A 26,227-nucleotide genomic window follows, 5' to 3' on the forward strand; every position below is an offset into this window, starting at 1 on the left:
TTCCAGCTGTCCAGAGGACTGGCATACCAACAGTAACCCCTACCTCCTATTCTCAAAGTGATAAGCCTGATACTTTCTACCAGCGGTCTCTGCTAGGTAGCTATCTACCTGAACAGACTGTGGAAGGTTCACTCCCTCTTACTCCAGCTGACCAGACAACTGGCATACCAACTGTAACTGCTGTTTATTTACAGAGAGATTGGTCTGATATTTTCTTTGAACAGTCTCGATTAGGTAGTTACCTACCTGAAGATACTCAGAAAGCTTCTGTTACTCGTAGGCCAGCTGACCAGAACAGCGGCATACCAATTGTAACTTCTGTTCCCTACTCATACAGAGAGGAACCTGATAAGTTCTTCCAACAAGTGTTGCCAGAGAGTCATTTAAGTGAGGAATCTCTGAAAACCTCAGGTATTATTGGGTCTGATGACAAGAAGACCAGGATACCTACAGTATCTTCTGCTTTATACTCAAATGGAGAAAAGTCTCATGTTTTTTATCATCAGGCCTTGTCAAAAAGTCATCTAACTGAAGAGTTGCGGAAAGTTTCAGTTAGTCCTAGACCAGGTGACCAAAAGATTGGTATGCCATCAGAATTGTCTAGTTCCTACTCTCAAAGAGAGAAGCCTAGTATTTTTTTCCAACAGACGCTGCCAGGGAGTTATCTATTTCAAGAAGCTCTGAAAGTTGCATCTGATTCTGGATCAGCTGACCAGAATTCGGGGATACGAGCAGTACCCTCTAGGCCTAGTGTCATCTATCAACAGGAGTTGCCAGATAGTCATCAAGTAGAAAAGTCTTTAAAAGTTGTAGTTGTTCCAGGACCAGATGGTCAGAAGTCTGGAATATCAATAGTATCTTCTACTCCCTACTCACAGAGAGAGAAGCCTATCATTTTTTACCAACACACCCTTCCAGATAGAATTGTAGAGGCTAACAAAATTTTATCTGTTTCTGGATCAGCTAATCAAATACCTGGTGTATCAATAACACCCTCTACTTCCTACTTATATAAAGAGAAGTCTGGTATTTGCTATGAGAAGAGGTGGTCACAGAGTCATCTAACTGAAGCAACTCTGAACATTTCAGGTGTATCTGGAACAAGAGACCAGAAAACAGAGACACCAATACCTTCTGCTTCCTATTTACAGAGAGAGAAGCCTGGTATTTTTTACCAGCAGGCTATACCAGGTAGCCCTATACCTAGAGAGTCTCTGAAAGTTTCAGTTGTTCCTGGTCCAGCTGACCAGAATACTGGAACACCGATACTTGGTGAGGAGTCCATTATTTTCTATCAACATGCTTTGCCATGTAGCCCTCTAACTAATGGCGCTTTGAAAGTTTCAGCTATTTCTAGACAGGCTAAACAGAAGATAGGGACACCCGTAGAACCTTCAGATTCCTACTTACTTGGAGAAAAGTCCATTTTCTACCAAGAGGGCTTGCAAGAGAGTCATTTACATAAAGATCCTTTGAAAGTTTTAGTTTTTCCTGAAGAAGTTGACCAGAAGCCTGGGATACCTCCTGTAACCTCTTTATCCTACTCAAGTCAACAGAAAACTATTGTTTCTTACCAACAGGAATTGCCAGATAGTAATCAGACTGAAAAGAATATGAATATTTCAGTTGTTCCTGGACCAACTGACCAAAAGTCTAGGATATCAACAGTACCATCTGGAATTTCTTTACAACAATATTTGCCAGATCATAGTGAAGAAGTTTTGAAAGTTTTAGGTGTTTTTAGACCTGCTGAACAGAACACTGGAATACAAATAGTAACCTCTACTCCTTACTCACATAAAGAGAAGCCCATTATTTCTTACCAGCAAGAGTTGCCAGATATTACTACAGAAGCATTGAAAGTTATAGGTGTTCCTAGACTTGCTGATGACATGTCTGGGATATACATAGTACCTTCTCCTGGCTACTCACAGAAAGAGGAACCTGTTATCTCTTACCAACCAGAGGTACCATCTCTCATTGAAGGAACTTTGAAAACAGGGGTTTCTGGACCTAAAGAGCTGAAGACTGGTATACAACTAATGACCGCTAGTCCCTACTCTCATACAGAGAAGCCCAGTGGTTTTTCTCAGCAGGAATTGCCAAAAATTAGTAAAGAAGCTGCTGATGCTTTGGTTTTTCCTGAAACAAGTGACCCCAATATTGGAGTACCAACAGTACCTGTATGTTACTACTCACACATAGAGAAGCCCATCGTTCTCTCTCAACCAGGGTTACCAGCCAGCCATCTCACTGAAGAGTCTCCGAAAGTTTCAGCAGTTTCTGTATCAGCAGAACAGAAGAAACCAACAGGACCTTCTAGCTCCTCTCAGAGAGAGAATCCCAGTGATTTTTACCAACAGACCTTGCCAGATGGTGATCTAACTGAAGGGTCTCTGAAGTCTTCAACAGCTCCTGGACCAACTGAGCAGAATAGGAGTCCTACAGTACCAAGTTCCTACTCTCATAAAGAGAAACTCAAGATTTCAACTGCAAATCTACTGGATGACCAGAAGACTGAGTTACCAACAGCTACCCATAGTTCCTACTTACAGAGAGAGAAGCCCAAGGTTTCAACTGTGATTGGATCAGATGACCAGAAGACTCCGTTGGCAGTTTTTCGTAGCTTCTATTCTCAAAAAGTAAAACCTGGCATTTTCTTTCAACAGCAGTTGCCACATAAAGAACAAAGTAAAAATATTTCAACTGTCCCCGAACCAACTGATGTAAAAACTGGGATACCAATACCTTTACCTAGTTCTCATTTACACCAAGAGAAAGCTAGTGTAATTTCTTTACAGGAATTGCCAGACAGACATTTACCTGAAGATGTGCTAAAGGTTTCAACAGCTCCTGAGCCAGTGGACCAGAAAACGGTGTTGCCAACAGCTTCTTCCAGTTCCTTTTCACATAAAGAAAAAGGGAATAGTTTCTATCAGAAGGATTTGCCAGATAGACATCAAACTGAAAATTCTCTGAAGGGCTCAAGTGGTCTTGGGAAAGCTGAGCAAATTACTGGATTACCTACAGTTTCCTCTGGTACTTACTCACATGACAAGAAGCAAGAACTTGTATCAGAACATGTCCAAAGACTAGCAGATAATTTGAATTCTGACTCCAATGTCTGCTCAAACAATATGCTTTTAAATTCTGAAACTGATGATGGAGTTATAATAAGTAAGCCAGAATCTCAGAGCTTTGGAGATGTTGTCTTTGAGGAAATCGGGGATTCAGACAACGGTTCCAAAACACTTAAAGAAATTCGGACTCTCTTAATGGAGGCAGAAAATATAGCTCTGAAACGATGCAATTTTTCTGCCCCCCTTGTCCCTTTCAGAGATGTTAATGATATTCCATTTGTACAATCGAAGAAGATGGTTTGCTTCAAAGAACCCTCCAAAACTGATGTAACTAATAATGAATTGTTGCAGAGACAAACATTTACAGAGGAAAGCCCAAGTATCAGATGTATACAGAAGGATATTGGCACACAGACAAATTTGAAATTCCAGAGAGGCATTGGAAATTGGGAGTTTATTAGTTCAACTACACTTAGAAGTCCTCTACAGGAAGCAGAAAGCAAACCCAGAGTGTCATTGGAGGGACCTTTTAGGCAGTATGAAGCAGCTAGATCTATGATGAGGTCTGAACCTGAAGGCTATAATGGAACCATTGGGAATAAGATGATTATACCTATGATGACTATCATAAAAAATGATTCAAGTAGTGATGTAAGTGATGGAAATGGTTCCTGCTCATGGGACAGTAATTTACCAGAGTCTTTGGAATCAGTTTCTGATGTTGTTCTAAACTTTCTTCCATGTGTTTCACCAAAGACAAGCATAACAGATAGCAGAGAGGAAGAGTGTGTGTCAGACAGTGAGGATGGTTATGATAGTGTAGACTCACTGGCTGCACATGTGAAAAACCTTCTGCAGTGTGAATCCTCATTGAATCACGCCAGACAAATACTTAAAAATGCAGAGGAAGAGGAAAGTCGGGTACGAGCACAAGGTAAGAGCTGATAATTTGTGATAGGCACACTTTGGTTTATAAACATTGTGGTTGATAATTTGTTTAAAATGAAGATATTCCTTATTTTTCTGTAGAATTTTTGATTGCTTAACATTTTCCACCAGCAATCCAGAAAAAAAATTTTAACAAATGAGGTAGCTAATTATAGCATTAATAACACTAATTTGAATCTATGGTCTTAAGAAAAGTGGATTCTGATGTCAGATAGGAAGTAAGAAAGTAGATTGGGCTTCCAAGTTCCTAAAGGTGTTATGTTTCCCCAGTCCTTCCATTGTAGTTTGTTTGTTTGTTTGTTTATTTATTGTCAGTCATGGGCTTGAACTCTGGGCCTGGGTGCTGTCCCCCTCAGCTCTTCAGCTCAAGGCTAAAGCTCTACTACTTGAGCCACAGTGCTACTTCAGTTTTTAGTGGTTTATTGGAGATAAGAGTCATGGATTTTCGTGCCCAGGTTGGCTTTGAACCTCAATCCTCAGATCTCAGCCTCCTGAGTAGCTAGGATTATAGGTATGAGTTACCAGCGCCTGGCTGTATGTTTATTTTTGAAGCAGAAAAAGTCTGCAGTTTACATTGCTGTGCATTATTTTGTGTCCTAAAATTATATATATATATATTTATTTTATTTTCTTTGCTAATAAAATTCTTGGAGCTGATCTTACACATTATGAAAAATAAAGACTAAGGTATTTTATACTATAGAATGGGTAAGGGATTTAAAAGAATTCATTTAGAAATACCATTAATTTTATTAATAGGTTCTCTTAACAGGGAAAGAAATAGCTGGGTATCATTGGCTCACTCTGGTAATCCTAGCTATTCAGGAGGCTGAAATCTGAGGATTATGGTTCAAAGCCAGCCTAGGCAGGAAAGTCCTTGAGGCTTTTATCTCTAGTTAAACACCAAGAAGATGGAAGTAGAGCTATAGCTCAAGTGGTAGAGTGCTAGCCTTGAGCACAAAAGCTCCATGGACAGTGCCCAGGCCTTGAATTCAAGCCCCAGGACTGGCACAAACAACAAAAAACAAAACCCAAACCAAAAACTTAAGCAAACAAGAAAGCAACAACTTTTAAGACATGTTGTTGGAAGGGTAACTAATAAGTAATCAGAAACTTGGGAATATTTGAGGTTAATTGTCTACACTCTTTCTTTTTCTTTTGGTTGGTTGTGGGGCTTGAACTCTGGGCTTTGAACACTGGTCCTGCATTCTTCAGCTCAAGGCAAGTACTCTACCACTTGGGCCACAGCACTACGTCCAGTTTTCTGGTGGCTAATTGGAGATGAGTCTCATTTTAAAAGAAGGGTGGGAAACGTTTGGTTCACAGACCATATAAGGCCATCTAAATCATTTGCTCTGGCTCTGCCATTTGGTTAGGTTCTGTCAAGGCCAACAGTAGGTGGCTTTAGTGACTCTCAGAGTTTTTATTTTTATTTTTGGTCGGTCATGGGGCTTCAACTCTGGGCCTGGGCGCTGTCCTTACGCTCTTCAGCTCAAGGTGAGCGCTCTACCGCTTGAGCCACAGCGCCACTTCTGGTTTTCTAGTGGTTTATTGGAGATAAGAGTCTCATGGTCTTTCCTGCCTGGGCTGGTTCTGAACCATGATCCTCAGATCCCAGCCTCCTGAGTAGCTAGGATTACAGGCATGAGCCACCGGCGCCTGGCTCTCAGAGTTTTTTTTAAAGCAAAATTTAGTAAATCTTAGGCTTACAAATGAGGTTACAAATATCAAAATGGCCCTTGACAAAAAAAAAAAGAAACTTACCTTCCATTTTAAAATATCAGCTTTGGCAAAGGCACTGGTGACACACGCCTGTTATTCTGTCTCCTCAGGATACTGATCTGAGGATCACAATTCAAAGCCAGCTCTGAGAGAAAAGTCCCTGTGACTCTTAATGTCCAATTAACCAGTAAAAAGCTAAAAGTAGAGTTGTGGCACAGATGACAGAGTGCCAGCTTTGAGTAAAAAAGCCAAGTTAGAGTGTTAGGATGTGTCTAGGCCTTAGTATTAGTACCCACTCCCAAAAGCTAGTTTTCATACAAGTGACAGTAACAGTCAATGACAGTAAAAGGAGGTTGAATTCTTAGAGACTCGCTTGATTGTAATGAAGGTTGAGATAAAACTGACTGAATACTTTTATTTAATGTGACCTTTTTGAATCTGTGAATCTTTTTTACTCTGTAACTTAGAAAATCACACTTTTGGGCTAAGCATAGTGGTACATACCTATAATCCATAGCATCATTGGAGAAGGCAAGGCAAGAGGATTACCTTCAAGAGACTATGTAGCTTAGACCACATCTCAAAAAAATCACACCTTTCTGTGAAATCATCCTTCAAGAATTTTGTCCTGTCATTGAGGGCACATTGGGATAGCTACTAAGTTGTATATGTTGATTTTCTTGGCTAGCATAATTATTGAAAAATGATTACTTTTACATTGTAGCTCAAGTGTTTCTATGCTTTCTCTCTAGCCTGGAAGCTAAAGTTGAATTTAGCACATGATTATGGATACCCCATTTCAGAATTAAATGAAGATGACAGAAGGAAAGTAGAAGAGATCAAAGCAAAATTGTTTTGTGAAGGGAGAACAGCCGACTTCTCAGAGGTATAAAGAAATCTAATAATGAAAGCAAAATGTAAAAGAAAGGGAGATGGAAATTGGATCTCTTACTTGATTTCTTATGATTCTAACTGCTGATGATTTTGGATCTTGGGCTAAAATGTTAGGAGTCTTAATTCTTCCAAGGTTAAGATTAAGGATTCTGGAAATGTTTATTGCAAATTCATCTAGAGAGAAAAATATAACTTATAAAAATAAGAATTTATTTACTTGTATGCTTGCAGGCTCCCGTGGCTCATGCCTGTAATACTAGCTATCCAGGAGGCTGAGATCTGAGGATTGTGATTCTAAGTTAGCCTTGGCAGAAAAGTCCATTAGTCTTAGACTACTCAGAAAAAGCTGGAAGTGGCGCTGTGGTTCAAGTGGTTAGATCACTAACCTTGAGCAAAAGAGCTCAGGGACAGTGCCTAGGCTTAGTTAAATCCCCAGGAATGATGCACACACGCACACAAGCACATACACACATTTTCCTGGGTGTCCCCTGCCCCCTTTGGGGTTTTCCCTCAGGGTCCTTGCATTCTCACTTGATTTCTTTTGCTCCTGGGTGGTACTCTGCCATTTGAACAACTCCAGTTCTAGTTTTTTGCTTATTAATTTGTGATGAGTCTCTTGGATTAGTCTTCTGCCTTGGCTGGCTCTGAACCTCAGTCTTCAAATCTCAGCCTCCTATGTAGCTAAGGTTATAGGTGGGAGCCACAGACATCTGCCCATTCTTAGTTTTTCTTATAGTTAACATGAAATGAAAGTGAAGGGGCTAGGAAGGTGGCTCGGTGGTAGAGCGCTTGCCTTGCATGCCTGAGGCCCTGGGTTCGATTCTTCTGCACTACATAAGCAAAAAAGAAAAAAGCCGGAAGTGGCGCTGTGATTCAAGTGGTAGAGCGCTAGCCTTGAGCTGAAGAGCTGAGGGACAGCGCCCAGGCCCAGAGTTCAGGCCCCAATGACCGAACCCCCCCCCCAAAAAAAGAAAGTGAAGCCTAGCTAATAACACACACACACACACACACACACACACACACACACACACACACACACACACACACACACACACACACCATCCATGTATGTATGTATATATACTTTATCTGTTTAAGAACAGTTATGTAAACTCCCGTGACCACACACACACACACACACACCATCCATGTATGTATGTATATATACTTTATCTGTTTAAGAACAGTTATGTAAACTCCCATGACCGAACCTCCCCCCCCCCAAAAAAAAGAAAGTGAAGCCTAGCTAATTTCACACACACACACACACACACACACACACACACACACACACACACACACACACACACACACACACACACACACACACACCATCCATCCATGTATGTATATATTTATACTTTATCTGTTTAAGAACAGTTATGTAAACTGGGTGTGGTGTTGTATACCTGTTATCCCAGCTATGCAAGAAGTATAAATAGAAGAACAACATTCAGACTGGGCCAGATATATACATAACAGCTTTTTTAAAAAAAGCAAAAGCAAACAAAAAATCCACAGAATTAAAGCAGAAATGAAAGAAGTTGGAGATGTGGCTCAAGTGGTAGTATATCTGCCTAGCAAACCTAAGACCTGAGTTCAGTACCGCCAAGTACTATCAACTGTTTTCTTGGGGGAAGGGGTTGGTCCTGGGGGTTGAACTCTGGGCTTGGCTCTGTTCTGTTTTTTTTTTTTTCCTCAAGGTTTGAACTCTTATCACTTGATCTACAATTCCACTTCTAGCTTTTTGGTGGTTAACTGGAGATAGGAGTCTTATGAATGGTGATCATCACATATCAGTCCCCTGAGTAGCTAGGTTTATAGGCTATGAGCCACTGGTGGCTGGCAGTTTCCCCTTTTTCTTTCAGTCCTGTGACTTGAACTCAGAGCTTGGGTACTGTGAGTTTTTTTGCTCAAAGCTAGCATTCTACCACTTGAGCCTCAGTCTTCATATATATATATACTTGAGCGACAGCTCTACTTCTGGTTTTTTGTTTGGGCTGGCTTTGAACTGCAGTCAGCACCTGGCAAGTGAGAACTTTCTAAAGCTAGTTAATGTGTATTTTTTTTTTTTGTCATGTTCCCATCATTGTTTTCTAGGAAGCCTTGATTTCTTTTTAGCAGAAACTGTTTAGATACTAAGATCTTGGTGTGATGTGATCTTATGAGGTCATTTCCTTTATGTCCTCTTAGTAGATAGTATGTATGAATGTAATTAAACACACACATATATACACACATTCTCCCTGTTCTCTTCTCCTTCCTCTTCTGTTCCCCCCTCTCCAGATGATAAATAAGTACTCAGAGTTACTCTGTTTTCTTTGAGATCACACCGACTCCTACATTGTCACGTTGAGGCCAAGCTTCCAACACCCTTGGTGGATACACATTGTTATTTTATATTCCTATTAGCAATGTATAAGTGACCCACTATTATTCCACATCTTCACCAACATTGATATTATCATTATTTTTCATATTAGCTATCCTGGCAGTTACATGGGTGATACCACATCTGGGTTTTAATTTATATATATTTGTTAGTGATTTTACACTTTGCTTCTTTATATCCTTATTTTGCATTGATTTTTATCCTGTTTAATGAATTATCTATGCTTTGCCTATTTCCTATTTAGATTGCCATTTTCTTCCACTGTTGTATATTTAGTCTGTTTGCAGTGGTGAGGTTTGAATTTTGAGCCTCGCATATGTTAGGGAAGCACTCTGTGACACTCTTATTTCCATTTAACCACAAAAAAGCCAGAAAGTGGAACTGTGCAGTCCTTGAAGAGAAAGATTAGTGATCTTGTCCAGGCCCTGAGTTCAAGCCTTAGGACCATCACACATACACACAATGAAAATCAAGTCTTGGGCTCCTGAGATGTGTTACTTCATTTTATCCTGTTGTTTTTTTTTTGAACTCTGTCTTGGGTGCTGTCCCTCTGTGCTCTTTAGCTCAAGGTGAGTGTTCTACCACTTGAGCCACAGCACCACTTCCAGTTTTCTGGTGGTTAATTGGAGGTAAGAGTCTCACGGACTTTTCTGCCTGGGCTGGCTTTTGAACTGTGATCCTCAGATCTCAGCCTCCTGAGTGCTGACTAGTGCCTGACTTATTTTTTCCTTTTTTAATCTTTTAAGTTGTACAAGGGGATTTCAATTTTATTTTGCTTTCTTTGTATGTGTGTTTAAAAAACTTGTTAGCCAGGTGCTGGTGGCTCATGCCTGTAATCCTAGCTACTCAGGAGGCTGAGATCTGAGGATCACAGTTCAAAGCCAGCCCCGACAGGAAAGTTTGGAGACTCTTGCCTCCAATTAACCACTAGAAAAATGGAAGTTGTGCAGTGACTGAAGTGGTGGTACAGTGTTAGCTTTGAGCTGAAGAGTGCAGGGACAGCGCCCAGGCCCAAAGTTCAAGACCGATGACCGACAAACAACAACAACAAAAACAACCTTGGGGGTTGGCTGGTTGCAGGTGGCTCATGCCTTAATCCTATAGCTACTCAGGAGGTTGAGATCTGAGGACCCCAGATCAAAACTAGCCTGGGCAGGGAAGTCCATGAGACACTTATCTCCAGTTATCCACCAAAAAGCCAGAAGTAGAGCTGTAGCTTAAATGCTAGAGCAATAGCCTTGAGTTAAAAAAAAAAAAAAAAAAAGCTCAGGGACAGTGCCTAATCCTTGAATTCAAGCACTAGGACATGCACTAAAAGAAAAAGAAAAAAGAAAACAATAACAAACCTTGAGGATCTACTTCATGCCTTTAATATCTTGTCATTTGTTCTGCCTCTGCCCATACAGTTCTCCTTTTATAGCTCATACCTTTACTGTTCTTCATTGTTGTTGTTGTTGTTTTAAAACCTAGTTTTTGTTAGAGATTTGGCTGTGCCTATTGTTCCTGTGTTTGCTGGACTCTTCAACTTTGGATATTTGAGATGAAAAGAAAATCCAGAGGTGTCATCACCATATCATTCTCCAAGTTCTAAAATCTGTAGCCAGTCTTCTTGCCTTCTCTATATGTTCTGTATTGGTTTCCTCTGTAATGACCAGAGGATTTAGTTTTATATAGGAAGACTAGGAAAAACTATATCTTCATCAAGTGAAAAATACATAAAAGTTTAAAATTTTTGTATGAAATAAAATTTCTATATCATCAAATAGAATGCTAAAGTATAACACATTTAGAGATAAAATACAGAAACTGACTCTATGCCCTAGGAAAAGGCACTAATTCTTTTTCCTGTTTTGGGGGAATAAAACAGTGGGTTGTAGATTAAGCCTCTGCAGTAGAGAGCCAAAAATAAATAGAAATTAGTTTTGAATGGTCCAAATAAAGCAGAATTCTCTTTATGTCCTAGTCTAGGCTTGAAAAGTGAGCTCTGTTCCTTGAAATCATCCAAAGGTCCATGTTGGCTGGACAACTAAACTATCCTTACCCATGACTCCATGGTTGTTCTTGGCATCAGCATTTTCAGGTGACAAGAGTAATTGTGATGGATCATAATGAAGCCCATTATTCTGTAAATTAAAAAAACATTAAAAGGAGTAAACTGGTAGTACAGGTGGTAGGAGGAGAACATGGAGGACAAGAATTGGACTTTAAGGACAAGAAGCTGAAGCTAACTATTAATGATTTTTGCTCCTATTCTATTAGACTAAAGTTGGTCATATGATCACAATTAGCCCCAAAGGAAGAAAATATATACAATTTCGTGGTTATGTGGCCAACAAAAGTTTGGTGAGTTAACTAAATAGAAGAAAGTTAAAACTGTGCTGGAGGACAAAAACAATAGTTTTTGTTCTGATACTTTGCTAGAAAATTGTAGAACTTTACTAAATGGTTTTAGTAGTTAGTAGAGTGTAATTGTCATTTCTTGCTGTTTTTGACCTGCCAAAGGTGAATAAATGATCTTCATGGTCAGATTTTAGTACGAAGAGAGAACTGATTTGTATAGTATAACTGTTTGAACTACTTTAGGTAAAAATCTATTTGTATCTTCTTGGGTTTACAGAGTCCACGAGGAATAGGATGTCCACCTGAGTCTGTATGCAGTCACATTATTATTGAGAGCCATGAAAAAGGATGTTTCAGGACTGTGTCTACTCAACCACCACAAGTGAACAGCCACCCTTGTGTTTCTAGATCTGTTGAACCCTCAGAAGTGATAAGAGGACGACGGAGCCCAGCACCCTGGAGAAACAGACACATCAACTTTTCTAAATCACTAGATCAGAACAACCCCCATCTCAAAGTTTGGAATTCCTTGCAGTTACAAAGTCATCCCCCTTTTCAAAACCTTATGCATGATGACTTCAAAATTAGCAAGAGTTTTGGAGTGCCATTCCGTGAAAACATAGATCCTTGGTTGTCAGAGATAGAACCAGCTTTTGTGCCACCTAAGGAAGTGGATTTTCATTCTTCACCACAAATACTGCCCTCAGAACCCATGAAACAGAAACAGTTTACTACTTCCATCACTTTTTCATCTCACCGACATTCTAAATGCATTTCAGATTCCTCTGTTTTTAAGGTTGGTGTTACTCAAGGTAGCCAGTATACTGGAGCACCTGTGGGGGTATTTAATTCACATGTCATTGAAGAGCAAATTTCTCCTAGAGATCTTAAACAGAAAGCCTCTTCCCCTTCATCAATTAAAAAACTTAGTTATTTACCAGATAGAGAAATGACTATTTTAGCAGAAGGGAGTAGGCAAAGCCAAACATTACCTGTTGATTCTGAGCATTCTCACCAAGAAGAAAAACTCTTAGAAAGATCAGGTTTTAAAGTCAGTCATTCTGAGCCCAGAAATGGTACCAATTCCAAGGAAGTTCAGCTTTCTGATAACAATACTCTAATTAGCATGGACAGACCGAGTTCCACATTAGGAGTAAAAGAGAAGAATGTAATTATAACTCCAGATCTTCCTTCGCACATTTTTCTTGAACAACGAGAGCTCTTTGAACAAAGTAAATCTCCACATACAGATCACTCTGTGAGAAAACACCATTCTCCCCCTTGTCTAAACCTTCCTCCTTGCATTTTTCTTGAACAAAAAGAACTCTATGAACAAAGCAAAGTCCCACATGTAGATCATGAGATGAGAAAAAGCCATACTCCCCTTCCTCAATGTCAGGATTCTGTAGCTTCAGACCTTCATTCTCCTATTTGTTTTGAACAACATCAGAGCAAAGCCCCAGGTGTAGATGCCCACCATTTCCTTTTTTCGCAAGGTCAGGATTGTGTGGTAGAAAAGACTCAACATAGACCTAACTCACCCATTTCTAATTTGATAAATGTTGAAGCCAAGTTCAATAATGTGATATCCCAGTCGGCCCCCGATTACTGTCAATTAGAAACATCTGCATCTACTCCACCATCAAATAGAAAAGCACTTTCATGTATTCGTATAACTCTTAGTCCCAAGACTCCTTCCAAGTTGGATAGTGGAACCTTAGATAAAAGGTTTCACCTATTGGATCCTGCTTCTAAAACAAGGATGAATAGTGAGTTTAATCGTGACCTACAATATAAATCTTCGGAATCATTGGAAGCAACCTCCAAATTATTGACCAGTAAACCTCTAGCACAGGATCAAGAATATGTAGGTTTTCTAGGACCTAAAACTCCTCCGGACTTGCAAGCTGTACAATCTCCTTTTCCAGATAGTAAGACTATTATTCAGGACTTGAAAAACTTACCTTCTCAGAATAGCCAGATAGTTACCTCAAGGCAAACACAAGTGAACATTTCAGATTTGGAAGGATATTCCAAACCAGAGGAGACTCCAGTATCAGCAGATGGGTGAGTCTCTTTGTGATAACCAGCAAGCTGATGAAATTTGTGAAGGGTTTAAATATTTAAGCAAATGTAAGTGCTTGGGGAAAATGCAGTGCAATTTTTCTTAAGGGAGGTTATATCTGCTAATATGTAGAAGTCTTTCAAGAAATATGTAAATAAGAGCATATGAAGGTACTATATGCTGTCAAAGGCTTTTTTTCAAGATAATAGCAAGTGTTGTAAGGAACTGAATTACTGTATAATCTTTGATCATTCAATGGTACTAATGATTCACTAATTGATTTTATGTTGGAAAATGTCCTGAAGATTTCCTTTGAAGGGTTGCATGTTGTCTTAGTTGTGTCTTCACATCACTGTGATCAAATATCTGACAACGTAAGGGAAGAAAGACTTATTATGGCTCTTGGTTTTTAGAGGGTCCAGTCCATGGTTGCTTGACCCTATGGACTTATGTACATCATCATAGCTACTGGAGCATGTGGTAGAAGAGGGTTAATCTCCTAAGTATTTTTTAATCCAGTCAAGTTGAACTCGCCATTACATGTGTGTGCATGCTTTTTTTGTGTGTGAATCTCTCCTGCTTTCTCTCCCTCTTAATTTTATTTCATAATTTTTCTAAAATGTTTAGTATTTATAAGGAAGACAAAGGCAGCTTTATAGTGGGGAATCCTGGCAGATAACTACTTTAGCCATATGTTAATTTAGCATCACTAGTATCACTAATGCATATCATCATAATTTCTTTCTGATATGCCCACCTCAAATTGTATTACAGGGAATGAAACCAAACTTAGCAATAAATGTATTAAACTGATCTTATTTAGGCTACTTTTAACACTTTGTTATTTAATGACAAAGTTTAATGAGTTTTATTGTGGCTTGTTGTTTGTATCTTATGGTTTAAAAGCAACATACCACAATGAAAAGAACCCTGGACTTGGAAAGGGCAAAAATTCTTATATCTGCTATGGTAGTTGATGGCCATAAAACTTAAATATCCTATTCCATTTAGTCTACATGACAATCCTGTGAAGTTAGTGCTAATATTTCTATTTATTCACTAGGAAACTGAAATTGGCATGGGCTACTTGTACTGAGTGAGTCTGTAAGAAAAAAGAGGGGATAATCCAATGTTTAATCAAAGCAAAAACTTGCTTTCTTATATAATACTACTATCTCTCTCACAATTATGAACACTACTCCTGACATTTTTAGCCACAATCTTGGACAACTTAACTAAATCTCATACTCCTGTGTGAGAATGGTGGAAGGAAAATGAACATCAGTCTTGTTTCAGGATTAAAAATGGTAGGAGACTCTAGAACTCAGTGCTGATGATTTTTAAAATGTTTAAAAATTAGAAAGTCAACAAATTTTGTACAATATTGAAATCTTTCAAAGTTTAAATGCCAACTTACTGGAACTGAATTCCTCAAAAACTGATAAAGCAGCCAGGTGATGATGAGTCACATCTGTTATCATAGCTATTCAGGAGGCTGAGATTCCAAGAATTGCAGTTCAAAGCCAGACTGGGCAGAAAAGTCTGTGAGACTCCAAAATAGCTAGAGAAAAGCCAGGATGGAATATATATATAGTTCAGATAGTTGAGAGACAGACAAGCAAGGTGTACAAGCACATGGCCCTGAGTTCAAATCCAGGTACCAAGAAAATAAGAAAAAAAAAATAGATAAAGTTAGGAATGAAAAGAAAATAATAGATGATTATAAATATTATAAAAATGAACCTAATAGCAATGCCATTTGCTTAGAATGTATTAAATGCCAGGCATGATGAATACTTATATTTCTTTATATTTAGTATAATCATTGGGAATAGATAGGATTGCCTCAATTTTAGATTTTTTTTAAAACATAAGACATAAGAGAATTTAAGGTTTTTAGATCACACATGGCCATTTCATGGATTTGAACCTGGGTTTGTCAGACTGTGTATGTATAGTTCTACTTTTTGAGGACCTTCTATACTGGTTTCTGTAGTGGCTGGATTAATTTACATCAACAAGTATAAGGGTTCCCCCGCCCCTTTTTTTTTTTTTTTTTTTTTTGCTGGTGTTAGGGCTTGAACTCAGGGCCTAGGTACTGTTGCTGAGCTTTTTGTTCAGGTTAGCACTTCACCACTTGAGCCACAGCTTCACTTGAGGCTTTTTTTGGTAATTATTTGGAGATAAGAATCTCATGGGCTTTCCTGCTTGCTGGCATTGATATATAGGTCCTCAGATCTCAGTCTTCTAGATAGCTAGGATTACAGGCATGAGCCTCCAGCTCCCAGTTTGAGTTTCATTTTTAAAAGTCTAGTAAAATTTTGTAGTGAATCCATCCATTCTTGGGATTTCTTTGTTGGGAAACTTACTGCTTCAGTGTCTAATTATTAGGTATCTGCTTAAGTTGTTTATATCTTCTTGGTTCAAGTTTGGTAGGTCATATGGTCATCTGTATCTAGAAATCTACATTGTTTTCTAGATTTTTTTAGTTCATTAAAAATGTCTTTCTGATAATCTGGATCTCATTGTTGTCTGTTGTAACATCACCCATTTCCTCTCTAATTTCATTAACTTTGTTCTCTTGATTCTTCTAACTAGGAATTAGACAATCTGTTCATAACTTCTTGTTTTATTCTTTGTTGTGATTTTTTTTAGGATTCCATTTTATTAGTTTCTGTCCTGATCTTTATCTTTTCAACCTACCAATTTTTAATTTGGTTGTTTTTGTTTACCTATGAGGTGCATCTGCTGGATTATCTGTTTGAGATCTTTGATTTTTTTTTTTAATATAGGTGCTTATTGCTATAAACTTGCCTCTTAGAACTGCCTTTGTTTTATCTGGCAGGTTCTGGTATGTTGTATTTTTGTTTTCATTTGATTCTAGGAATTTTATAATTGCCTTCCAGATTTATTCAATATTGGTTATTTAAAAGTATATCATTCATAGACTGGGCATTGGTGGGTCATGCACCTGAAATCCTAGCTACTGAGGAGGCTGAGATCTCATCATGGTTTGAAGCCATGAGCAAGAAAAGCATATTGAACTCTTATCTCTAATTAGCCAGCAAAACCCCCAGAAGCAGAGCTCTGGCTCAAGTGGTAGAATGCTAGCCTTGAGTGAAAAAGCTGAGAGATAATGTTTAGACTAGGCCCTGAGTTCAAGCCCCGGTACTGGTGTGTACACACAAATGTATAGTGTTCAATCTCCCTGTGTTTGTATACTTGTCTTAGATAACAACTTCAGTTTTTTTTTGTATTAACAAATACAAATTCTCTTCATCTCCATTTATTTCTCTTCTCACTAAACTCACATCCCAAATGATCTTTTTTACATTGCTGTCATTCATTGTTTAAAATTATATGCTAATTGTTCAAAAGAGTTTTACATTTCACAATGCATATATACATGCTTTAATCAAACAGATCCTCTTATGCAATTTCTTCATCTCCCGACCTTGTTATTCAATAGTATTCAGTGGATTTCATTCTGCTATTTTCATTTCAGATGATATATTTTGATATTTTTGTATGCTTGTCTCTGAGGCTTGAATTCATGGTCTGGGTTCGCCCCTTAGCTTTTTCACTCAAGATTAGTGCTGGACTCTTTGAGCCAAAGCTCCATTCTGGCATGTTGGTCATTTATTGTAAATAATGGTTTTACAGGCTTTCCTGCCTGGACTGGGTTTGAACTTCACTCCTTAGATCTCAGACTCCTAAGTAGCTAGGATTGCAGATTATTGGCACCCAGCTATTTGATATTTTTCACATTCTTAACATCTGCAATCCCTGCAGATAGTCCCACAATTACAAACATATTCTCCCTTTATGTGTATCTATGCGTGTTTGTATGTGTATGTATGTTTGCATGTATGTTTTATCTTTTAGACCTAGTATCCACATAGGAGAGAAAACATGTGACTTGTGTCCTGAACCTGGCTTACTTTCCTTAACATGATGAGAATTCCATCTATTTTCCTGAAAACCAAATTTTTTCTTTTTTTTTTCTTTTCTTTTTTTCTTTGGGTCCGGTCGTGGGACCTGAACTCTGGGCCTGGGTGCTGTCCCTCAGCAATTCAGCTCAAGACTAGCGCTCTACCACTTGAGCCACAGCGCCACTTCGGCTTTTTTCTTTTTGCTTATGTGGTGCTGAGGAATCGAACCCAGGGCCTCATGCATGCAAGGCAAGCGCTCTACCACTGAGCCACCTTCCCAGCCCTGAATTTTTTCTTTATGGCTAAAAATTATTCCATTTTGTGTGTGTGTTGGTGGTGGTGGAGTGCTATTTTGGGCTGTGTCCACAGCTTAGATACTGTGAAAAGTGCTGCAATAAATGGGTATGCATGTGCCTGTATTATATCTTGACTTACATTTCTTTGGATATATGCCCAAGACTGATATCACTAGATCATATAGTAGTTCTGTTTAGTTTTCTAAAAAACCTCCATACTGATTTCCATAGTGGCTAATAACAAAGGTTTCTTTTTTCCTGAATTGTTTCCTGCATTTGCTGTATGTGTTGCTTATGAAAGTCATTTTGACTGGAATGACATGAGATTTCAGTATTGTTTTTGATACAGATTTCTTTAAGGCTAAGGATGTTGAACATTGCTTCATGTGTTTACTGACCATTTGTAGTTTGGAGAAGTGTCTGTTCAGTTTATTGGCTTATATGTCAATTGTGTTGTTGATTCCTGGTGAGTTTAGTTTTTTGAGCTCCCTGTATAGTCTGGTTATTATTCCCTTTTGATGTATAGCAAAAATTTTCTGTCTTTTCAGTCCAGTGACTGCAGAAGCTTTTCAGTTTGATGCAATCCCATTTGTCAGTCTTTGCTTTTCTTTGCTGAGCAATTCAGCAAATTCAGTTCTGTTCAGGAAGTTACTACCAATAAGTTGTATTTTGTGTTCTTGTAGTAGTTTCAAAGGCTCAGGTCTTACATTAAAATACTTAATCCACTTTGATTTGACATTAGAACAGGATAAGAGATAGAAATCTAGTTTCAGTCTTATGAATGTGTATATGTAGTTTTCTCAGTACCATTTATTGAAGAGGCTATCTTTACTTAAATGTACATTTGGCACATAGATGTTAGCAATTGATACTTCTTGATGGATTGTTCTCTTTATTACTATGAAATGGCCTTCTTTATCTCTTCTGACTGATTCTGATTTGGTGGTTTTTGTTTTTTGTTTTTCTTTTTGGGTGGTTAATTGGAGGTAAGAGTCTCACAGACTTTCCTGCCTGGGCTGGCTTTGAGTCAGGATCCTTGGATCTTAGACTCCTGAGTAGCTATGATTATAGGTGTGAGCCACTAGTGCCTGGCTTAAGCTGCTTGTCTTTATAGGCAACAAATTGTTGGCTTATGCTTTTAAGCCAGCTTGCCAGTTTATGTCTCATGATTGGAGAATCAAGACCATTGATGTTCAGTGTTACTATTGGAAAGTATGTATAGTGACTTCTGCATTTGTTTTTATATAGTGTTTTGTTTTTTCCCTTCATTTGTTTATCTACTGATCTTGTGGAATTTGTTTTCTAAAATATTTTCATGGATATATTTATTATTTCTCTTCTGTGTGTAAAACATTTTTGTCTTCAGTTCTGGGTTAGTGGTTATAAATTAATTTACTTCATTGAAATAGTTTGTCATTCAGTTATGAATAATCTGCTCTTTGCTGGGTGGATTAGTCTACATTGGCATCTGTTTTCTTTTAGTGCTTGAAGTATATCATTCCATGTCCTTTTAAAGTTTTTGGTGAAAAATATCCTGTTATTCTGATGGGTTACCATTGTACATGACTTGGTGCTTCCCTCTTTTAGCTTTCCGTACTTTATCCTTAATCTTTTACCTATGATGTGTTTTGGAGTGTTTTTTTTTTTTATTTTATTATCTGGTCTGTTGGGTGTCCTAAAAGCTTCCTGTAATTGTGTGGCTCTTTCTTCAAGATTTGGGAAATTTTTTTCCTATTTTGTATATCTTTTCTCTCCATTTAGCTTGTATCTCTTTTCTTTGTTCTTAGTTTTGATATCTTAGTTGTTTCCTAGAGGTTTCATTGTATTTCTTAATTTTTCCTCCCTATTTGTTCATTTGACTTTTCTAACATTACTACCTTGTCCAGGTGGTCTGATGTTCTGTCTTCAGTTCAATCTTCTCTGCTAGAGAGATTTTCTTCTTTTTAATTGACTTATTTTCAGAATTTCAATTCTTTTTCAGGATTTCTTTATTGGATTTCTCTTTTGCATATCCAACATTTTTTTTAAATTAGGTTTTATTAGCTCCTTAAGCTGCTTGTATTCATGTGTGCACGTGTGTGTGTGTGTGTGTGCGCGCGTGCGCGCGCGCGCGCGCGCTGGGCTTGAACTCAGGGCTTGGCTACTCATACCTAAGCTTTTTTTGCTCAAGGCTAGCATACTACCTCTTGCGTGACAGCTCTGCTTAAGACTTTTTAGAAGTTTATTGGAGATAAAGAGTCTCATGTATTTTCCTGCCTAGTCTGGAAACCACAATCTTCCTATCTTAACCTCCTGAGTATCTAGGATTAGTGAGCCACCAGCACCCAGCTTTGTATCATCTTTTATTTATCTTTTTATACATGTCTTGTTTTATTTTGTTTACCATTCTTATGATCATGCTTTTTAGTTCTTTAGGCTTTTTTACTGTTCATTATCGGTAATGTCTTTTGTTGACCTTTGGAGATATCATGTTGGCTTGTTTTTTCATATTTGTGTTTCTGTGTTGAGATTTACACATCCTAGAATACTTTGCTCTTTAAGTTTTTATTACCTATAGTCTTGCATCTGAAGTGTTTTTTAGTGCTTGGGAAGGAATTTGTTGTGGGAGGGATACAGTATAGTTTTTGTTCTCCAGACAAGGGGGATAGCTCAGTATATAGATTTTTGCCCATGTGCTCAGGGCACGGGGGCTGGTCCTCCAGCACCACTCCTATAGATCCTATTGATGAGAAATAGCTAGCATATCTTGTATTTTCTTATGTATAGATTGATATTATAGGTGAATTAAGAGTGGACTGGTCAAGGATCAGTTATCCCCTTTTGTGCTATTTCTATCTTAGGCTTCCTTTCTTTGTTTACTGGAAGCTATTGTTGATTGCACAGTGCTCTTTATTTAGTCTGTGGGTCAATTGCCCCACAGATCTACCTGTTTGTGTCTCCTGTGGTACACGTGGCACCTTTCAAAATTTCTCCCTAATGTGCCTGATAGTGGGATGAACTAGTGATTGTACTGAGTTCTTACTAGTGTTGGAGAACTGAGGCACTCAGTTTCTCTGTTCTCTGAGAGTCTCAGTTCTTTCAGATTCCATGCAGCAGTTCATCCTTCTATAGAAAGATTATATTCAAGGTTATTGTATGTGACTGAAGTCTTGTGCTTGCCAAGTTTTTAGACCTCAATCCAAATCCATGTGTCCCATGTTACCTATTTGCTTCCACATGCTAAATAAAGAGAAACAATAAAGGGCAAAGAAAGGATACACAGGCACGTTCCTACCCCCACCCCCCTGCAACTCCCGCAGCACTTCAGGACATCTTTAGCTATCTTTAGAGGTACTGACACTAGTTTCAAGTTAAATAGGGAGAATTTAGGCTAGGAGATAGATAAAACTGCAAGCTCATAATGACTTTAAAGTCCTTTCATGATTCTGAAGGAAGGGTCTCAGGGTCTTCATTTTTTTGGAGTACCCTTTTCTTGTCTGATTTTCTCATAATTCCTGCTTCATAAGTTTTTGATTCTTCAGTAATTACTATGAACCCTTCAGCTATTTGGAATTCAGCTTTTGAGTTTCTCCATCCTTATTGTCTTAGAATATATGCTATGTATTTGCTCCAGTTACACTTTTTCAATGGAAATCTATTTCTTAAGCATTGTAAGATTTGTAAATAATTTTACTATTTCTAACCCAGCCCCTTTCTTGATGGTGGTCCTTTTGGCTTAAAAAAATAATTTTATTGTTACTATTAATGTTGTACAGAGGGGCTACCATTTCATAAGTCAGGCAATAAATACATTTCTTTCTTTTGGACAGTGTTAACCCTTCTTTTGACTTTTGATTGAGAATCTGATGGGTTTTTAGTTCCTTACCTTTGAACTTCTCCCTCAGGGATTAAGTATTTAGCCTCTTCTCTCAGGAAACTTCAAATATAGTAATTTTATTCTTTTATTTTGGTAAATGTAGTTTTTAGACAGAAGAGCTAGTTTGTGTTAGAACTGTTGCCATGTAATGGAACATAGACTCATTTTCAGAAATAGCCATTGATAGGCACTGCTGGCTGACACCTGTAATCTTAACTAAGGAGACTGAGACTGAGAGGATTGTGGTTCTAAGCTGGGCTGGAGATGTGGCTTAAGTGGTAGCTTAAGTGCCAGCTGTGAACAAGAAAGCCAAGACCCTGAGTTCAAGTCCTGGTACTGGTATAAATTAATTATTAATTTGTTAATTAAAAATAAAGTTTCTTACAGCCTTCCCCCAGCTTATCCAGTGTTAACAGCTTACATTTTCTTACAATTTCATTATTAAGTAGTAGTACAAAGAGATTATAATTCTATACATCAGGTTATCAGTATAGTGCATCTTGATTAATGTCACCCCTTTCATTATTTTCCCCAATCCCTCACCCTACTCTTAAGTTAGGTACTTCAGTATTTACATAATGTAGATTGTATATAATGACTGCATTTGCTCATCATTGTATCCTCCATTCATGTACCCTCCCATATATCTTCCCAAACATGGTTCAGCTTCCTGGTATTCATTTTGTTAAACAATTTGGGTCTTTGGACTATCTTAAGTATATGGATAGTCAGTTTGTTTTTTATATGTTTGTATTTTATATGTTTGTATTTTAGATCTAGCTTTCATGTAGGAGAGAAAATAATGTGCCATTTGTCCCTATGACCCTGACTTGCTTCACTTAACCTACTTTTTTCTGTGTCTTTCTGTTTCCCTGAAAATGTCATATTATTCTAATGAGTAAATTTCCATTGTATATGTGTACCTTTTCTTGATCCACTCATCCACCTTTGAGCATCTGGGCTGTTTCTATACCTTGATGATTGTGAACAGTGCAGCAGTGAACATGGATGTGCAAGTGTGTTTACTAAATCCTGACCTGTAATACTTTGAGTACATGCCAAGAGTGGTATCCCTGGATAGGGATAGTTTAGTTTTTTGAGGAATCTCCAAACTTTCTTCCAGAGTGTTTTCACTGGTTTACATTCCCACTAACAGTATAAATAGGGTTTCTTTCTCTCCACATCTCTGCTAGCATTTGTTAATGTTTATATTCTGGATGATGCCAATCTTACTGTGATGGGATAAAAATCTTAATGTTGTGTTGATTTACATTTCGTGTATGGCCAGTGTGTGGCATTTCCTCAGGTGTTTACTGGCCATTATTATGTGAAAAGTCTCTCTTTAGCTCCTTTGCCCTTTTATTAATTGGGTTATGATTTTTTAGGGGGTTTAGTTTCTTAGGCTCCTTATATATTCTGGATATTAGGACTTGTTAGGTGTATAAGCTGGTAAAGATTTTTTTCCCATTCTGTGTGCTATCTTTTTAGCTTATGTCCTTTGCTGTGCAGAAAATTTTTTGACGCAGTCCCATTTGTGGAGTCTATTTGCTGAGCCCTGAAACTGTACTCAGTTTTTGCCTATGCCAATAAGTTCTAAGTTTTCTCCTACTCCTTGTAGTAGTTTCAAGGTTTCAAGTCTGAGGTTTGATCCATTTTTAATTGATATTAGTGCAAACCCTTTAGTTAGGGCCATTCTTGAGAATTAGGGTTTGGGACTTTCTTGGGACTCATTCCTTCTCACCTCTCCCTTTCATTTTTTCCTATTGGAATGAGAATGTATATCCTGTGCTTGTTTGTCCTACCCTTGTCGTTTGGAAGCACATAATGGGCTTAACTTCACAGGTTTACATCTGGGGAGTATTTGCCTTAAGTGGATTATAATTTAAATGGATTCATATCTGATTAAGACAATGCTCTAGACTTGATTTTATTCTTTGCTGCAGTGAATTAAGGCTTTAGGATATAATGAATGGATTTTTGTATGTAAGAAGGACTGAATTTTGATGGGCAGGGACAGAATGCAATGCTCTAAATATTTGTGTCTCCAAAATTCATATGCCCAAATATAATCCCTATTATGATGAAATTTGGAGATGTAGTCTTTAGAAAGGGATGAGGTCATGAAAGTGGGTCCCTCATGAAGGGGATTTATACCCTTATGAATAAGGAAAGAGATTTAAATTAGCTATGTAGTCTCTTGTATACATGGGAACATGAAGAAAAGACACCATTTGTGAACCAGAAAGAGAGCCTTTATCAGACATAAAATCTGCCAATGGTTTGATCTTGTATGTCCCATGCTCCAGAAATGTGAACAGTAAATTTCTGTTATAGATAATAAATACTATACAGACTGTAGCATTTGTTATAGCAGTGCAAACAGACTAAGACAGTTGTCAGTCATTCCTTTCTTTTCATAACCTTGTATAATGTAGTGTTAGGTATTTTCTAGGTAGTTCTTAAATTTGGTTTTGGCAGGTCTCAGGTTTGGGGAAATAATATCACAGTGCTCCTTTTACATCATATAGGAAATATGATATCAACAAGTCCTCCTTGGTGATGTCAGCCTTCATCACTTAGATAAAGTAGTGTTTTCCAGTTTTCTTCACTATGAAGTTACTGTTTCTCCCTTCTTATACAATATTCCTTGAAATCAATTAATTCCAGCCTAAGTTCAAGGAGGTAGGTGAAGATTAAACATGACCACTTTTGGTAGGAAGGTGTCTACTTGTGTTATTCAGTATTCTTTTAAAGCAAAAATTGCATTTACTTCTTAATTATTTATTTTGACCATTTATTGCTCTGTTCTCATTTACTGTAAATTCTTTATACAAATTTGACAGCTAGTATCTATTTTGACCATTTATTGACTCTTGATTTATATATATAAATTTGAGAGCTTCTGGTTTCCCTTGAGAGAAGACTATTACTTTTTTTATTTTTTGAACACTCCAGGCATTTACCCTGTCTTTTATTTCATAGTGGCCATCTAATAATTAAAAAGCTAAAAGTACTGTTTCCCAAGTAAAATTATATAATGCATTATAAAAGTAAATACATGACCACTTATTAATGTGTTCCTAAGAAAATGAAGGGTATTGTGGAAATATCTTAAGAACATTTGAGATTGCTGTGTTTGCAAAATATTTATGGCCAAGAATATGATCTGCCATCTCTTCTCTTTTCAGTTCACGAGAACAGAGTAAGCCTCATTTTTCGGCCTCCTCTGGCAAATTATCATCTGATGCTGTCACTCAGATAACAACAGAAAGTCCAGAAAAGACCATGTTTTCATCTGAGATTTTTATTAATGCTGGCGACTGTGAAGAACCCAGTACCTCAAAGCCACACACAGTTCCTGTGAAGTTTGCTTCATCATCTTCAGTGCAACAGATTAGTCCTTCACATGGTGTAGATGGTAAGGGTCGTTGTACCAAATTTTGCATGTAATTACCTTAGAAAGTTGTCACTGATTTTCTTGTTATTAAATCTATTTTTAATCCAAACATTAGGATCTAGAAGATTATTCTACCCATCTTTTATTTACATAGTTACGACAAGAGTATCTTAACTTCTGGTAGAGTTAACATTTGAAATTTATACTACTTTAATGATTTTTGCAAAAATGCAGATAGTATGCAATAACTTAAAAACAGGCTAACACTTATAACCTAGCTACTGGGGAGGCTGAGATTGCTGGATTGTGGTTTGAAGCCAGCCTAGGCAGGAAAGTCTGTAAGACACTTTGTTCAAGTGATAGAGCACTAACCTTGAGCACAAAAGCTCAGGGACAGTGCCCAGGTTCTGAGTTTAAGCCCTAAGACTGTATCACCCTCCTCAAAAAAAAAAAAGAAACAAAACAAAACAAACCAAAAAACTCATCTTCTCAATGAAACCTATTCCTACCATCCAATTTAATTGCCATCTGCTGGGATTTCTCCTGTATTCCTAATCTTTTACAGTATTTTGTTTGTTTGTTTGTTTTTAGTATGCCATTTATAATTTATTACAATAACATCTAATTTGCTTGTTTATTGCTGTGTTGTATATCTTCTGCCTCTAGCATTCCGGTTCCTCTTAAAAGCAAAGGTAGATTTCAATTGAGTTCATTTATGTGCCCTGAGAAATGTAAACATTTCCTGGCACATGATGTTATTCAGTATGTAATCAATAAATTAACAGCTGCCTTATGAATTGTTTTGATCTTTACCCCCTTAGCTCAGCCTGTACTTTTGCCATACAAGCCAGCTGGTAGTCAGAAGATGTACTATGTTCCACAATTAGAAGCAATTCCTTCATTTCCAGATTGCAAATCATCAGACACTACCCTTGAGAGCTCACATTCAGGTATTAATGCAGAAATTATTAAAAATCTTATTGTTTGAAATTTTGTGTTGACTTACCATTTTGATCACAAAATGTTAAGTGAAAGTTTCGGGATCTTTAAACTCTGTGAAATATAAAGCTTTTCATGTCTTGATCTGATTCAGATAGGTAGTGAGTAATCATATATGCTGTATACCATTAAGCATGTAGTATTTGGTGAAAATTATATGGTCAATTGTTTCAATTAGTGGACTCCATCTAGGGAAAAAGTTTCTAAGCTTTCTTGGTTCATAGTGTCTTTAATATTTCTATTTTTTTCTCAATCTGCATATAATGCATGTAGAGTTCTTTTTAAGCAGGTTCTGGATACAGAGAA

The 26,227-nt window shown here is 37.7% G+C and overlaps 1 protein-coding gene across 1 annotated transcript in view; it reads left to right on the forward strand.

Annotated features, from left to right (window-relative positions):
• Nucleotides 1-26,227, forward strand: part of Alms1 (Alstrom syndrome protein 1) — a 120,624-nt gene that overhangs the window by 39,386 nt on the left and 55,011 nt on the right. Inside the window, exons 10-14 of the mRNA XM_013035792.1 lie at nucleotides 6,503-6,636; nucleotides 11,654-12,515; nucleotides 12,555-13,443; nucleotides 24,714-24,943; nucleotides 25,744-25,872. Coding sequence (XP_012891246.1) covers nucleotides 6,503-6,636; nucleotides 11,654-12,515; nucleotides 12,555-13,443; nucleotides 24,714-24,943; nucleotides 25,744-25,872 — 2,244 coding nt within the window. The remainder of the gene's footprint in view (nucleotides 1-6,502; nucleotides 6,637-11,653; nucleotides 12,516-12,554; nucleotides 13,444-24,713; nucleotides 24,944-25,743; nucleotides 25,873-26,227) is intronic.

Source organism: Dipodomys ordii, unplaced genomic scaffold (assembly GCF_000151885.1).
Source record: "Dipodomys ordii isolate 6190 unplaced genomic scaffold, Dord_2.0 Scaffold220, whole genome shotgun sequence".
NCBI lineage: Eukaryota > Metazoa > Chordata > Mammalia > Rodentia > Heteromyidae > Dipodomys > Dipodomys ordii.